This window comes from Amaranthus tricolor, chromosome 10 (assembly GCF_026212465.1).
Source record: "Amaranthus tricolor cultivar Red isolate AtriRed21 chromosome 10, ASM2621246v1, whole genome shotgun sequence".
Lineage (NCBI taxonomy): Eukaryota > Viridiplantae > Streptophyta > Magnoliopsida > Caryophyllales > Amaranthaceae > Amaranthus > Amaranthus tricolor.
The window spans coordinates 9,548,972-9,565,421 of record NC_080056.1 but is presented as its reverse complement, the minus strand read 5'-3'; the positions used below and the strand labels follow the sequence as shown (position 1 = coordinate 9,565,421).

Here is a 16,450-nt window from a genome sequence, read left to right as displayed (position 1 = left end):
ACAATAATTATAAAAGATTTCAACTTTTTTGTGCAACCTAGTTTGTTGTATATGTTTTTAGTGGGGAATTTAAAATTCATATTACATAAGTTAATTTTGTTGCATTGTTTTTATGGTTTTTATGATTTAAATAGTTTATTTTTCAAATTCAAGTATTTATATTTGAACCACAATCCATGCTTAATATGTCGACAGCGGAACATGCAATGATTATTCCGCCATGGCTTTTGTGAGGCTGATAGTGCCTTTTATTTTATATTTTTGTCGTATCATGCTTATCATAATTTAATATCTCAATTTTCAAGGCAAAGCTGCCAAATTTCATATTCACCTTATTTTTAAATCATCATATATTATTCCTTTAGCAGTATAAATTAGTTTTATTTTAGTGTTTATAGCACCACCTGAATTTCTCTTATTATTTACGATTATGATTTTGTTTAAGGGTTCAGATTTTCAAGGGTGTTAAAGTAACATACCCCTTTATTTTACAATGTTGGTTGACTTGTTGCATTATTTTCAACTATAAATCGTATGTTATTATCTATAAATAAATACACTTAATAAAAATATATTTAAATTTAGACGAATCTAATAAAATGTCACATGAGAATATTTTAATTTTTATGTATCAATGAAAAACCATATTTAGATTTCTCAATCCTTATATAGAATATTTCAAATGTAACATTCAAAATAAAAAGCAAGAATTACATTTATAAAATAAAAAATTAAATCTAATTAAAACTAAAACATTAAATGAAATATATTTCGTCTATCCCTTTGAATTAAATAGCTCCATTTAACTAAAATATTGAGAGTTTTTTAAGTCAAATAATGTTATTCGAGAGTAACAAAGACAATAATACTTCCTCCATTCTATAATACTTGCTACGTTACGGTTATTGACACTATTCATCGTTCAAGTTTATTTTATGTATTGCGATTAATGTATAACAAAAAATACAATCAAATAGGATCTTGTTTGAATCGTCTAATCGTACGTTTTCATGCTATTAACTTTTCATAAATTTTAATCAAACATAATTTAATATATAAATAGTCAAATTAACACATGGTATTGCGTAAATGGTCAATATAACAAATATAAGAAAACAAATGAAATCATCATCAACATATTCAATGTATTCCTTCATTTAGAAAGAAAAGAAAAATGATAACTCATATCTAATTTAGTTTGGTGTTTTAGACAAAGCTTTTGGGACGGACCGGTGGTGTGTATGAGAACACGATATGGATACGATAACGTAGTGCAAGTGCTTTAAATCCCACAAAATTACAGAGAAATATCAAATCAACTAATCGACCTCACTAACACTCGCCATCTCCTTTCTCGGAAGGTCCCACCACTAATGCTGTTCATTTGGTTACTCAGTCGGGTTTTGGGTCGGATTCTATCGGGTTTGGATATTTTCGGGTTCAAATTTTTTGGTAATTAAAGCTTTGAATCAGGTCGATTCGGTTATGGGTCTGATCGGGTACGAGTTTTTATCGGGTTAATACCACAGTGGGTCGGTTTCAGTTTTGGATCGGGGCAACTTCGGTTTGGATTTGTATCGGGTTCAGTTGATACAGTTCGAATGTAGAACGGTTATACTGCAGGTCGAATCGAGTTTGGTTAGACTATGGGTCGAGTCATTTTTCGTTTTAGGTTACCATCAAGTCGAGTTATTTTGGATTCTCTGATTGACTCCGGGTCGATTATATCGTTTTTTAATTGGGCATTCAATTAGGATTTCGGTCGGTTAAAATCCAATTTAGTTGAGTTTATATCGGTTGAACATTATTTTTATTATACAAATTATTCAAGTTGAAATTGTTTGTGATTGGAATATGATTGAAGGTGTTCATTCAAGTCATTAGGTCGATTTCAAATGAGTGTCATTTGGTTCAGCTCTACAGTTGAAAATGAAATGTAAAGAAATACTTGTACAGTTGTACCTTTCTCAAAGCGCCACGACATTAAATTAACGGGCCTGCCTTTGTAATTCCATTTGTCCTACTTGTCAGTATCTCATTGGTCTGCTGACTTCTTAAATCTTCCTCATAACGCTTCGTTAAAATTTATACGGCATATTTTGTATGAGACCATTTCACGGTGAGAAGACCTTTAAATATAAAGTTCATAAGCTTAAAGTTTCTATTATTGGTTATTTAATCTAAATATAAAACATGTCTCATGGTAGGAAATAGTAAATAAAAACGCTTAGTTGCGAATAATCAAAAAAATATACTACGTATTAAAATAAATAAATTAAGAAAATTAAAGATAAAATAAAATTTCAAAAGCCCTCCTATATAATGAGAACACCGAACATATAAAAATAATTTACTACTTTCTTAAATAATCGTACCTATACATCCTCATCTCATGTAATATAATTTATTTCATCAAATTTATTCAATCTTTCTTTTTAATATGTACTTTAAATTTATCCAATTTTTATTTTTTATTATATTTTATATTAACTTCTTAATTTTCATTCATAAATTTAACTTTAAATATAAAGTTTATAAGCTTAAAGTTTCTATTATTGAGTTATTTAATCTAAATATAAGGCATGTTTCATGGTAGAAAATAGTAAATAAAAACGCTTAGTTGCGAATAATCAAAAAAATATACTACGTATTAAAATAAATAAATTAAGAAAAATTAAAGACGAAATAAAATTTCAAAAGCCCTCCTATATAATGAGAACACCGAACATATAAGAATAATTTTCTACTTTCTTAAATAATCGTACCTATACATCCTCATTTCATGTAATATAATTTATCTCATCAAATTTGTTCAATCTTTCTTTTTAATATGTACTTTAAATTTATCCAATTTTTATTTTTTACTATATCTTATATTAAACTTTTAATTTTCATTCATAAATTTAACTTATTTTTAGTCAAATCCACACATTTCTCTCACTATTTTGAAAGTACTTTATTTTTCTCTTTTTTTCTTGATCTTCCTAACAAATATATATAGTGTAAATTTGATGAGACAAAGAAATTAGTTATTACTACTTTCTCTGTTCAACTTGTTACATTTGACTATTTATGCAATGAAAATCAATAATTTGCTCATTTATATATTAAACTATGCAAATCTAAAAATTATAGAAAGTTAATATTACGAAAGTAAATGATTAAATGATTCAAACAAGATCTCACTTGACTATATGTTTTCTTACATATTATCCACAATAATAAAATAAGCTTGAACAATGAATAGTGCCCAATAACCATAATGTAACAAATATTTCAAAACGGAGGAAATTTATCATTTTATTAATGACTAGCCAAGCCTTTTTGAGTGTGTTCAGCGTATCAGTTTTACTAATTGTAACTAATGAAATGAGGTTAAAATACTACTTCTAAAAAAATGTCATTGTTGGATAAATAGCAATTTAAATAGCGCTGAGTGAGGTTTAGTTTTTTAATTTAAAATAATTTATTTTTTCTTGGAGAATTTAACCTATTTTACGGTAATGGGCGAAAATAGATGTTGGTGGAAACTCACCTTAAAGTTGGTATTAATAATATAACTTGTTTTACATGTAATGGGTCTTTCTTGAGTCAAGGGATTCTTTGACTGCACTCTCCTTCACGGGTATGAGTTGCCTTTTTTCTTCCCTTCTCAGACCCTGACCATAGTTTTTTATAAACGGGATATATTGAGTATGATAATGATGATCATATTTTACATGTAATAGCTAAAAATAAATGCTGATTGTAAACTCATTTTAAAGTTAGTACTATTCATTGATTTGATATTAAAAAAAATTTGTAGCGAGAATATCAAAATTCAAGGTAATTTATGCTTACTTATTCTTAAATTTTCTGACTACAAATTCTTAACAGTGGAGTTCGTGAGTTTGTTTCTAAACTACTTCTCTAAATAATTTAAGAGATATTTTATTCATAAAATAATAATAATAATTTTTAAAAAAATTGACATTAATAATCTAACATTTTACTCATTCATTGTGAATAATCTCACCTTTAGATTATTTTCTAATAATCTAACCATTATGATAAGTTTGCCAACAACATATCATACTATTAGAAAATAATGTAATGGTGTAATTATTCAAAGCAAATGAACAAAAAATTAGATTATTAATATCAATTTTTCCTAATTTAAAATCTACCCTTATTTTCTTGCACAAATGCACAAATTCTATTTTTGCCCCTAGTTATACTAATTATATACGAAATTATTAGGGGCAAAAACAGAATTTCGCATATAATTTCACGCGGCCATTTTTTAACGCGGGATTATAATTTCATCTATAAAATTATAATGCCCCATTTTTTCTCTCTCTAGCTTTCTCTTTATTCACCTGTGTAAGCAAACCCTCTTTCTCTCTCTCTCTTACTCAGCTCTTTCCTCTTCATTTTGATACTCAGAATTTTTCTGCTACTGAATCACTTAAAAAGATACAAAATCTATAAAACCTAAAAAAAAGCCATTCAAAAAAACAGCAAAATTTAAAAAACCCATAAATTAATTTTCCCATTTATTCCTTTATTTATAATTTCAATGTTTTATCGTCATCTTTAGTTGAATTATTTGGTAAAGTTTGAATCTGTTATTTGAAGGAGCAAAAATTTATATGGGTTCTTTAGCTACCCCTTTCGAGAGTTTACCTCTTGGATTTCGGTTTAGGCCTACAGATATTGAACTTATCGATCATTATCTTAGGCTTAAGATCAATGGTAAACAAGGTGAAGTTGCTTGTATTCGAGAAGTTGATATTTGCAGGGTTGAACCTTGGGATCTACCTGGTAAAAGTTTTTTCTTTATTGATTTTGATTTTTTTTTAGTTCTTTATCTCTGCTTTGCTTTTTCAAGTAATTTAGTAAATAGTGGGTTAATATTAGTGGGTATTCAAGTAATGTTGAGGGTTTGATGCTTTTGGATTGGTAAAATCTATTATTGGATGCTGTTGTGTGTTTTTTTTATGATTTCTAGCCTTTTTGTTAATTGGGGTAATACGTAGAATGGGGAATTAGGGCTCTTCGACTATGGTTATTGCTGTTAGTTGACTTGACTTAATTTGTTTTAAATTTTGGTAAATTGCTGTGGATTTTGATTTTTTCTTACTTGTTGATCAAGGATGAATATACTTGTGATGAGCCTAAATCATATTCATATAGTTCCATAATCGCTATTATATTTTAGTGCTTGTTCTTGATTGACTTCTATAGTATTCAGTCAATCTCAAAATTTGATTCTGACCAATTTATCTACTTGATCATGGGTATATGTATAATGGAACAAATGGCAGTCAAATGCTTTAATTTTGATGTGTTTTTAATTCTATTTTATTGTATTTTGAGTTTGTTTGTTAGTAATTTTCTGATTGTCGTATTTATTGTTGGTGTTGTGATCCAGCTTTGTCGGCTATCAAGACAAATGATCTTGAATGGTTTTTCTTTTGTCCTCGTGATCAGAAGTACCCCAATGGTAATAGGTCGAATCGAGCTACTGAAGCTGGATATTGGAAAGCCACTGGTAAAGACAGGACCATCAAGTCAAGAAAAATGGGGATAATTGGTATGAAAAAGACTCTTGTCTTTTATACCGGACGAGCTCCTAAGGGGCAGCGTACCCCCTGGGTTATCCATGAGTATCGTGCTACACAACCAGAGCTCGATGGCTCACACCCCGGCCAGGTATATTTAAGATCACCTGCATTTCTGATTCATGTTTTATTCACTTCGTCTGGTGTCCTATTCAGCTTTAGGGGTTTTGATGCTTGTGTATGGGGCCTCTTGTTAGAGTCATATATGGAATAATAGACTATGCTTATTGTAATCTTTTGATATATGTGTATCTGCATGTGTGCGTGGACCTGTAAAATTCGTGTTGGAGGTACAATTTTAGCTTTGAACACTTGCTTGTCCCATGGAAATTCCGCGGTGTTAATCTGATATAACTAGTACTTGCCACACTGATTCTCATACCTACATTTTCACGATTGTTTTCTTATTGTTGGCGTTACAGTTTTCCCCTCGATTGTAATATGAGGGAAAAGATGGGAGTTCTGAAAGACGGAAGACTAATTAGTTTTAGAAGTCATGATGTAATAAAAGCAATTACTCGGTAATGTATTACACAATTGTATAGTAATTTATAAGAAAATGAAGTTTAATACTTTAATACAGGACGAGTGATCAAAATCTTGACCTTGTATAAGCTGCGTTATCCTCCCTGTCTGTTCTTTTTGTTTTTGAAATTCTCATTCTATTGCTCTGTCTTTGCCTTCTTCGTGGGATTGTGTGCGAGCTAGCACATCTCTATGATTATTTGAAGATACCATACTTGGATAACCTGATGTTGTTTTAGAAAATGATAGATGGATGAACAAGACAAATGTCATGTCTTCTTTGATGAGGATCTGGGTATATTTACAATTGAATGTTTTACTCTTCAGATACTGCATTTTAGACTTACTGATGTTCAACTTTTCATATGCATTCCTCATAACTATTTAAATATTTTCCTTCTCAGGCAGCCTTTGTTCTTTGCCGCTTATTCAAGAAAGTTGACGATCCGAAACCTGATGATAATGATGATGGTTCCCACATCGATGAAGTTGAAACAAACATTGACTCTCCTAATCCAACGAGCATCACACAAGAAGACATTCGGTCAGAAGCAGCGGTTATCCAGGCTTCTCCATTGTCCGTTGAGCAAAGTGTAGAGCAACGAAGTGTATCTCAAAATTGTGCTGTCAAAACTCCTGAGAGTTTAACAACTGATACTGCATTTCCTGATCGTCCTATGTTGAACGAAGTAATGACGCCTGGTGTGAGTAAACTAATTACTAATCAAGTTTTTTCTTACAATCTGTATTTATTTCGGGATTAGCAATTTTGGTGTCTTCTATTCCTCTTTGTTGACACATTTTGTTTTGTTTGTCAGGTGGACTCCTTTTATGGTGATGATTTTTCCGAGCTCTACTTCAATATCAACTCAATGCACGAGAACGAAGGACCTGGTTGCATGGATGACATTTTCACTTCACAAATGGATGATGGTCAGAATGGATTGCACATACAGTACATCAATGGCCGGGATCCTATTTCTCACTTTCTTGATTCCATTCTTATTCATTCAGATGCTCCCAATTGCAAGGAAGCTGGACATCAAGGGGCTGTGATAGTTGAAAGTGACTTGTGGAAGAATACCTCTATGAAGGAGAGTGGATCGTGTAGTGAGTCTGATGTTGAAATAGCCCAACAGCAGGTAGGAAAGACCTTTGTAACTACCTATAATCATTCACCGGATATAGCTTTAAAACTCATTAACATTGATGAACCTGGTTTAAGCACTGATTGCTTGGTCTTGTAATGTTTAGATTAGCTTTGGAATATTTTGGGCAGACTCGAAGTGTTCATACTATCTAGTCTTGGGTCGGGTCATGGCTGATCTGTTACAGTGTACAACGTAGATTATAATTTGCTTGGGTAATGACAATATGTCTTATTTTCTTGTACAGAATGATGCGGGCTTTGTTAACAGCATGCCTAGTAACAAGAATTATAATGAACCAAACGGCTACAAAGAACTTTTCCAAAATCAATTTTGGGATGATGGTGACGTCTTCTCGGATGCGTCTTTGAATCAATTCTGCAACTCACAGGACATACCAGAAGCAATAAATTACAATCCACCCCTTCCTGCAAGCTTTGTGGAGGCTGAAGACAGAACTCAATTTGTAGGAAACAATGGAATCCAAATAAGGACCCGTGGAAGGCACTTGCCGCAATCATATTTTAGCGAGCAAGGAAGTGCACCAAGAAGACTTCGCCTACACAGAGAACCAAAGTCAACAGTTACTGAGGATAGTACCATTGCTCCTCGTGTGAAATCTGTTTGCCTGGAGGGTAGTGCTATTCCTCCTCATGACGATACCCTCTGCCTAGACGATCTTGGCGAAAATACTGACGAACCAGGATCAAGTGCAAGTGAAGCTGTTGGGACAGGAGTCCAGATAAGACCCAGAATCCGAGAATCTGGGGTTCGTACCTCAGATTTTCCTGAACAGGGAACTGCTCATAGGAGACTTCGCCTGCAGCAGAAACGGCAATCAACTTTCAGTGATGAATTTGATGAGAAACAATGTGCTGATGAGACTAAACTTGAACCCGATCAAAAGTTGAGTTCGTCCAAGAGGCCAACACCAGTACGTATGGTTAAGGTAGTTATAATTGTGTTGTTTATAATGGCTTGTTTAAGCCTGTGGATAAGTCAGAATGTATTTTTGATATGGAGCTGATTTTTGCTTAACAATACCCTCATATTGTAGCCATATTTGTGTCATACCTTTAGCAGGTAACACAGGTTGTAGACTGGTTTGTGTTTAGGTTATCAGAATTAGATTGCTGATATATATGGTATGTATTATTAACACAGACTGTTCTTGTACAGTTTCTTGTTTTGTGAAGTATATGTTGGCTAATTTTAGCATCTTTACTGAATGGTTTTCACCATTGAAGAGTATACGCTTATTTGTTCACTGAAAAGCACAATGATTCTTAAAATTTCATCCTTAAATCAAGATTTGATTCTTTTGTTTGAGTTAGAAAATATTTTTTGGGGATCAGAATTCTCACTTTTTGGTGTACTTGTTTTCCAAGGTATAATAAATTCTTCAGTTTTAATTGGATACTTTATTCTAAGGAGTATATACCATTTTCTTGCTTTCTTTAGCTCTTGGGACACCACATTTTCCTTTTCATAGTACCCTGTACTTGTATTAGCGACACTTTTACACAAATTTAATAATTACCATATACTCATAAATCTAAAACATAGAGTAAATAAGCTTAAAATGTCCTAAATTGTCTAACCTTCGTAAAAGGAGTATCAAAATAGGCATAATAATAAGTGCAAATAATTACACTTATCAATATTGTTTTTCACTAAGAATAAATAGCGCTAAATAAGTTTGAATGTAACTTGATGGTGAAAAATATGGATGTGGTAGCTAATGATTGTCTTAGAACGTCTATTGTAAAGAAATGTCCATGTTGACCTTTGTGTGCACCGTTAGGTATTTCTATGGTCGCCCACCCTATAACTTTAATAGAGTCATTCATTGCTTTTGACGTGGTGCCCTCTCATTGGCAATGAAGTTAGATATTAAATGCAAATTTCACCTTGTCCCAAACGTAATGTCATTATCCTTTTCATACAAGTGGCTTATACGGTAGTAGAACTTTTACACTGCTTCCATGCATTTAATGCAACATGCTGCTTTAGGAGATTTTAGATAAATCTTCTGCTAAGTGTTTACTTTTTATGTTTTTCCTTCCCTTTGTACTGCAATAAAGAAGCATTAGACATCTCACTATTAGCAGCACTACTTTTTAGCTTTAAGCATATTATTTACTGTTGATTTTCACAATTAGTGATGGCCAGAATTCAATTTGGATCAATTGTGGTTCACCCCACAATGGTGGAGCTTGATTCGAACTGCTCATGAACAATTTCGATTTTGATTTTAGTTTCAAGTGGTTTCTTGGCGTTTCTAAGTAGTTAAAACGGGCAATTCCAGACGAGTCAGGACAAGTCAGACGGGTGACCAAAGAGTTCATCAAATTTAGTTATTAATTTTATAACTATAACAATACATGTCATACCTTTGTTGAGTATAATGTAAATTCATTGTATGTCAATTGTCAAATAAAGAATTAATAAAATGAAGAAATCAAATTTAACTATTAATTAATTTTTTTTAAAAAAAAAGTCATCTGATTAACTAAATATAGGGAAGAAAAAGGACTTGAACTTATTATTTTGAAGAAATACTAAGTTATCTACGTATTCTAAAGAAATCAATAAGTAGTTCTTGTCATACATTTTTATTGTATTTGTCAAATGGTGTTTAATCCTAATCATCAATTTCTTCTTGGTACGATGTACTCATTGCCCCTCCTCGCTATAATGCATACATATCCATTAACAAACATGAATCATCATTACTTTGATTCACCATCGTTCTTCGATCCGTTTGTCTGTATACCACTTGATCCCAATTTTTTAGCAAACATATTTGTAAGTATATGGAGGAAGGCGAGTTCTTTTGTCTTCAAGCACTTTCTTACCTTCATCAAAAGAATACTCTGATTCAACAAAAGAAGTTCGAATGGTAAGGATATCATTTGCAATTCTTCATAATATTGGAAATTTAATGGATTTCTTTCTACCATTCGAATATATTATAACCCTCGGAAGCGATTTTAGTAGATAATTGAGTTACTTATATATTTCTACATGTGAACGAGATAAGGATGAAGAAAATGTAAAAATATTATCGTGGCTACTAAATTATTCTAGCTTTGAGTGGATGAAACCTTGTACAACGTTTTAAGACGCTAGCACACCTAGACGTATCACAGTCGGGGGTGTATAGAGTTGCATAGAAATCATAAAAGTCTCTTAAAAGCTTCCCGCAAGTTTCTACATAATTGTCCACATCACTATGGATATGACCTATGCATCTATAGTAATAGTTGGATCGAAAAATGCATAGAAAAACTACCAAATTTTCAGTTTTAATTTTTGAAAAGTAGTCCACATGACTTTACCACTTTGTGGGGGCATGGCCAGACTAGGTTGTCTTTACTTAAACTAATCAATATTAATTGACACGTTTTGCACGTTGTTGTTGTTGACGACCTTATTGTTATTATGATCTCGTTGATGTTTCTTGAGACCTATTTTCTTTTTTTTCCTTGTCATTAATTTCAATTGCTTGTTCCAATTCATTTTCAATTTCATCTTTGATTGTATCATTCTTGATAATTTTGCTCATAGTTACTGTTTGACAATGTTATTGATCCCGTCGGAGTAGAAGTAGCCTTTACTTTGGAGCTTAATCCTCCTATTGATTTTGACACCTTACTAACCATCTTAGTGATTTTCTTCAAGAAGGAAGATGTAATTATAATATTTGATAATTAAAGAACTAAATAAATAATTAAAAAAATTAAGAGACCAACTATGTAATTAAAAGAATAATTGCTTGAATAAAGAATTAAAGAAATAATTAACGAGAATAATTATAGGAATAAAAACAACGGTTAGAGAGAATAGTAAAAAAATAGAATAGGTGGTCCAATATATATAAGGATGGTTCCCAGGTCTACCTAATGGTTTGAGATATCATCAGACAGCATCACCCGATAAAGCTTCGAAAGAAGGACCTTGAGCAAGGAAATGAAGCCAAATGCGCTATCTCTATTTAGTTTTACCTTTGATAGAAAAATCTTCAACTAAAAGAAAAACGAAAGTCATCCTCAAAGGTCTATCTCATCTATACTTGGCTAGTAAAGGAACTGGAAGAGATGCTATTGGTGCTATCGGTATTGCTCTCATTATCATTAGCCACTAAGGATGGCAATTCAGTCCGAATTCGACCCTAATCCGACTCGATCCGAGGAAAATAATCCAATTCGAGTCCGAGGAAAAGGTTATCCGACTCCAACTCCGACTTCACGATCCGAATCCAAGTTAGAGACGGACCGGAGTTGGACCTTATTAAAAATCCGACACTCCGACCCTGAAGGAATCCCACTTTAAATTTGACTTTTAACCCAACATTTTGTTTTCTTTAAAACTCTAGACGTGACTAATTCAAGCTCTCTCTCATACTAATTGTAATTTTCGATTTTGAAAAACTACTTGGTATTTTTATTTAGATCAATCAATCAAAATACGACAAATCATATCAAGAGAAATAAAATATGCCGAATCAAAATGCGAGAAAATTTTGTTAAATTGTAGTATTAGGAATATTTCTCATGTTAAACTTGAATTCAAAGTACATATTTTTTTGTTAAATTGTATTTGAAAAATATATTTTGTTAACTTCATATGCTTTAAATCATTAGTACAATATCACAATGATAAAGTTTGATAATAATCCGACTCCGTTGGAGGTCCGAGAGTCCAAGTCGGGGCAAACTTGGAGTATGCATAATCCGACTTCGAGTGGAGGTGGACCGAAAAAAAAAAATTCGACTAAAATCCGAAGCAAAGTCGGAGTATGTATAATTCGAACCGAGTCTGACCCATTGCCATCCCTATATGCCACTTGTTCTATTAGAGAAGGTATTTCTCTACTCCACTGTTGTTGGTATCAGCTTTTGGATATGCTTTTGCTTTTACTGGTGCTTATGGATCAATTGCTGGATCGAAAGCAAAAACGGATGGGTTTGATCGAATCGGGTAAGCATCACGGCTGTGATGGATGTCCAACCGTAATCTCTCTTTCTTCTCAATAAAGGCGGGGATGGACTCCAGAGATTCACCTTCCACCTATGCTATCTATCTTAGTCTAGTGCGCCTAGGACTATAAAAGACTATTGCATGGAACTGTGTGGTTCAGTATAATCGAATCTGTGGCGGTTCAATCAAACCGCACAGTCCAATTCACCAGACCTTGTGGTTCCAAATTCGATTTTTGTCAACGGTTTCTAGTTTTATCGAAATGCAATTTGAAACCACTCATGGCCCACGTTATAAACAGATTCAAAACCGATATTAGAATGTTTTGATTCGAAATAATTTTTTTGTAATTCAGTGGTCACAACAATCCGAGACAATTGACACAAAGTCAACCTAATAACCCGAATGAACAATTCTAGATTTGACCCACATTATAATATGTTATAGAATTCATCTTTTGCTATTAGGCTAAAATTTGCTAAATGGATTATCATGATGACTTTTAAGTTATTGTTTCTTGCATTATCTTGTGCATAAAAATAGAATGGTACCAAATGCATGCATAACAGCAATTGCATACAAAGAAGAGTAAGACAACAAATTCTTTAATATGCAACAAAATTGTAACAATCTATGAAATGCAAGTTTGATCTCAAAATCAAAAACTTGAATTCTGGGTAATGCCAACACAAAGTCCAACCAGAACAAAACTACACAGCTTCATCGCTTACTCTTCTTCAACAATCCTTCCCTTCTCGCTGACATAAATACCGTCGAGGAACTTTCTGATATCCTTGTTTTTGACATGGCATTTCTGCAAAAGGGATTTCCAGTATTTAGAATAAACCCTAATTTACATGAATATAATGGAACTTATATATTAATTACCATCCACATGTACCTGGTTAATAAGGGCTGCTGAACGGGAGACAAGTTCGATGTCGTTTCCATCCAAGACGAGTTCATCCTTCACCTTCTCAGATCGTACGATGCTCACACCCTCCAACATGTCAACTTTCCTCACCTAAATTGCAATAAAACATAGTCGAGAAGAGAACAAAATCGTAATTCAATTTCCATCGAAGTAGTATTCCAGCACAAAAACAAACATAAAGCTGGCAAAAGAAAAACACTACCACCATAAGGCTCTCAAACAAAATATGTAGTTTGAGTTCGAAAAGTCTGGCATCATTATACTACCTCTGTTTTTTTTAATGCCTACACATTTACATTTTTATGTGAAAGCGTTTTGAGGAAAGTGCAACTCTTTAAACAAACAAAGAATAGTATGATGTAAATTTACATCTAGGAGAACAGTCGTATAACTATGAGTTAAACAAACTCAAGAAGTCTCATTTTACATTCAATAATAATTTGTTGGAACAAAAGGTTGGCGCCACACCGTCATGTAACAAGCAATCATTTAATCCACCTTTCAAAGATCATCCATAGTCAAACATTATCTCTTTCAAAATCTGAATTTTAATTCTTAACTCCTAGTTTATGTTTTATTTTATGTTTATTAGGGTCGGTCTTTTTATGTTTTCAGTGTTTAATTTTAATTAAAAGAACAAACAAAAATGTCATATTTTTTTAAGAATTTTAAAAGTCGTAGGCAAGCATGGAAGTGCAAGTAAAGAAGAAAACAAAGACGAAAATCAAGTCAAAGCAACGACAACAAGGAAGTTATTTTCAGAAAGTGTCAAGCCAAGCTAGGCGTAGAAAGCATGCTCAAAGTCATCACCTTTTAAGTCCTTTTTAGTCCATATTAGCTAGGTAGTTATTTTATGTAATCAAATAAAAAATCAGAAATTTAGGTAGTTAATTTTAGGTAGTTACTTTCGGTTTTTAATGCAAGTTGCTGGAAGTTATTCAGTTTTTTAATAGGCAACAATGGGACGGGAGTTACGTCAGAAGTTACTCACAAAATGGACGGTTACCAAGATGTTACAACCGGCCAAAGTGGTAAATACCACACGTCACTATGGCCGGCCATAACCCACGGCTCTCTAGTCGGTTTTTAGTAAATTTATTTCGTTTTTGCTTTCTTTATAAATAGTTTAGCATGTATTATATTTTTGGGTAGATGATTAATGATAAAGAAAACCCGAAACATTTTGTTTCAATCCTCGTTTGTATGATTCTTGAATTAGAGTCGTATTTGTAAAAGTTCTTATGCTTAGTGTATTAGGTGCATACACTTGAGTCTTAAGAGCGTCGTTACTTGCTACATGGATTTATAGTGAGTATCGATATTAGCCATTACTATCTTTTCCCTTGCTGTTTCAAAAATCAAACATAAACACACAAAAAAAAATCAGTTCCTTTCATTCGAACTCCACCATTAACATTCCTTCATCGTTCTTTCTTTCGTTCCTTTGTTAAAGCTTGTAAGAACCCCTAAGTTATAGGCGATCTTACAACACAAAACAATTGTAATCGCAGGTAATAACTACACGGAAAAGGACATTCCCATGAAGACCGAAATATCAACATCAGGGAATACCAACAAAACTTTAGTTAAACATGGATACAAGTACCTCAATTTAATAAAACAACATTGGAAAGTAAGCCCCCGACTAATTTCTCAAACCCAAGCCACTACCTTGTAACTCAAAACCAATTGCTACAACCATCGTTTGACACCAAACAACATGCAGCTACCACCGAATTCGAGTGAAGTATAAGTATAGAATCAGCAACCCAGTATACCGCACAAGTCCCGGTCTAAGAGAAGGAGAAGGCAAGCGAGCAAATCATACACATGAGGGGCAAGGAGAAATGAGCACATTCAGATTATCCCCAAAAGGATAGGGTATCCTAGATTGTAATCAGAATCACAAAAGATTGGGTTACATTAACTATGTCATGTATGATATTGAAAAATACACTTGTTAGAGAATTGGAAGGTTGGAACTGACGAAGTTTAGAAAGCAAAGAGATAGGCCAAAATGACAAAAGAGGTCAAGCAACAAATTAACAATTAAGATTTGTGACAATAAATTAAAAAAAATGAAGGAAAATATAGGCTAATCATTAAAATTAGTTTATTGATTGTAGAATAGTATTAGATATGGTTGAATATATCCTCAGGTAGCAACAATTGCTCACATTGATTCAATTTAGATCAAGTAGCCGAGTCCATATTCATATTGCTTACAAGGAATACAATTACATAGATAGCCAAGCATAACTTCCATTTTGAATCACCCAGGTTCAAATGACAAAACTAATTAAACTCCAACATTCAAATTTCACAAAAAATAAACGAAGAACATTCACAGAGAAAGAAAAGGTAAAACAATTTGCAATTGATTTAACAAACTAATCACAATGAAAACACAACATTTCCCAACAAAACAAAAAAAACAAACTCCAAAATACAAAAACAAGATGAAACAACGGATTGAGAAAAGAAAAATACCCTCTTTTCACCAAGAAAATTACGGATCTCGATACCCTTGTTATTATTAGTAATGCTAGCGTTGATGGGAAAGTGAGCATACACCATTCTCATCTTGTAGCGGAATCCTTTAGTAACACCAGTGATCAGATTCTCAATGTGAGAAATTGCTGTACGAATGGCGGCAGAAGTCTTTCTTGATCCAAACCACGAATCAATCTTCAGTATTTTCTTACCTTCTTCATCAGTGGTCAATTGAAAATCGAGATTAAGATGCTTAAAGTTACGAGTTAGGGTTCCACGCGGTCCAACAACTGTGATAATTTTGGCATCAACTTTAAGTTCAATCCCATCAGGGATTTCCATTTGATCAGAGGAAAGAACTTGCTTCATTGTGGATGTGGTTTGCTCTTACTTAGGGTTTTTCTGGGTTGAAAGAGAAGGCAAATGAAGGGAATGAGTATTATATACTGGAGGCAGAAACTACAGAACTTAGATTCCGAAACAAAAACCCTAATGAGTATTATATAAGGTGTTTTGTAAACCGTTTCACCATGAGACGGACTCATAACACTGATGAGACAATTGTTAATCAGCTGGTTTTGAACGAGACAGCCACATAATGAAACCGTCAATTTGGGTCAGCCCAATTCGCGCGTGTACTAGGCAATTTTTCAATTTTGATCTTAGAGGTATCAATTTCGACCTTAAAGGTATCAATTTTCAAAATTCATACCTTCAAGGTAAAAATTGATAAATGCCCAGAAAATTGAAATGTTATTCCACAC

At 32.9% G+C, this 16,450-nt stretch overlaps 2 protein-coding genes across 3 annotated transcripts; one reads left to right on the top strand and one right to left on the bottom strand.

Moving 5' to 3' along the window:
- The first annotated feature begins 4,338 nt into the window (after window positions 1-4,338).
- On the top strand, window positions 4,339-8,693 carry LOC130825759 (protein NTM1-like 9). 2 transcript variants are annotated; one of them, XM_057691155.1, is made up of 6 exons: window positions 4,339-4,803; window positions 5,414-5,694; window positions 6,533-6,832; window positions 6,947-7,061; window positions 7,143-7,270; window positions 7,524-8,693. In XM_057691155.1, the coding sequence occupies exons 1-6, from the start codon at window positions 4,632-4,634 to the stop codon at window positions 8,301-8,303; spliced, it is 1,776 nt and encodes a 591-aa protein (XP_057547138.1). In that variant the 5' UTR covers window positions 4,339-4,631; the 3' UTR covers window positions 8,304-8,693. The 2 variants fall into 2 exon arrangements, with proteins under 2 accessions (XP_057547138.1, XP_057547137.1); XM_057691154.1 differs by having other exon boundaries at window positions 6,947-7,270.
- Window positions 8,694-12,848: 4,155 nt separating this feature from the next.
- Window positions 12,849-16,157, bottom strand: LOC130825934 (60S ribosomal protein L9-like). The gene is made up of 3 exons (XM_057691387.1): window positions 15,684-16,157; window positions 13,161-13,283; window positions 12,849-13,073 (listed from the first exon to the last, which is right to left on the bottom strand). Exons 1-3 carry the CDS (start codon window positions 16,053-16,055, stop codon window positions 12,987-12,989), a joined length of 582 nt encoding a protein of 193 aa, XP_057547370.1. The 5' UTR covers window positions 16,056-16,157; the 3' UTR covers window positions 12,849-12,986.
- Between the last annotated feature and the right edge of the window lie 293 nt (window positions 16,158-16,450).

Coding starts and splice junctions, on each gene's coding strand:
- LOC130825759 (XM_057691154.1), top strand. CDS start 4,632: ATGGGTTCTTTAGCTACCCCTTTCGAGAGTTTACCTCTTGGATTTCGG. Junction 5,695..6,532: donor ATGGCTCACACCCCGGCCAG/GTATATTTAAGA, acceptor TTTCCTTCTCAG/GCAGCCTTTGTTCTTTGCCG. Junction 7,271..7,523: donor TTGAAATAGCCCAACAGCAG/GTAGGAAAGACC, acceptor TTTCTTGTACAG/AATGATGCGGGCTTTGTTAA.
- LOC130825934 (XM_057691387.1), bottom strand. CDS start 16,055: ATGAAGCAAGTTCTTTCCTCTGATCAAATGGAAATCCCTGATGGGATT. Junction 13,284..15,683: donor ATTTTCTTGGTGAAAAGAGG/GTATTTTTCTTT, acceptor ATTGCAATTTAG/GTGAGGAAAGTTGACATGTT. Junction 13,074..13,160: donor CAGCAGCCCTTATTAACCAG/GTACATGTGGAT, acceptor TCCCTTTTGCAG/AAATGCCATGTCAAAAACAA.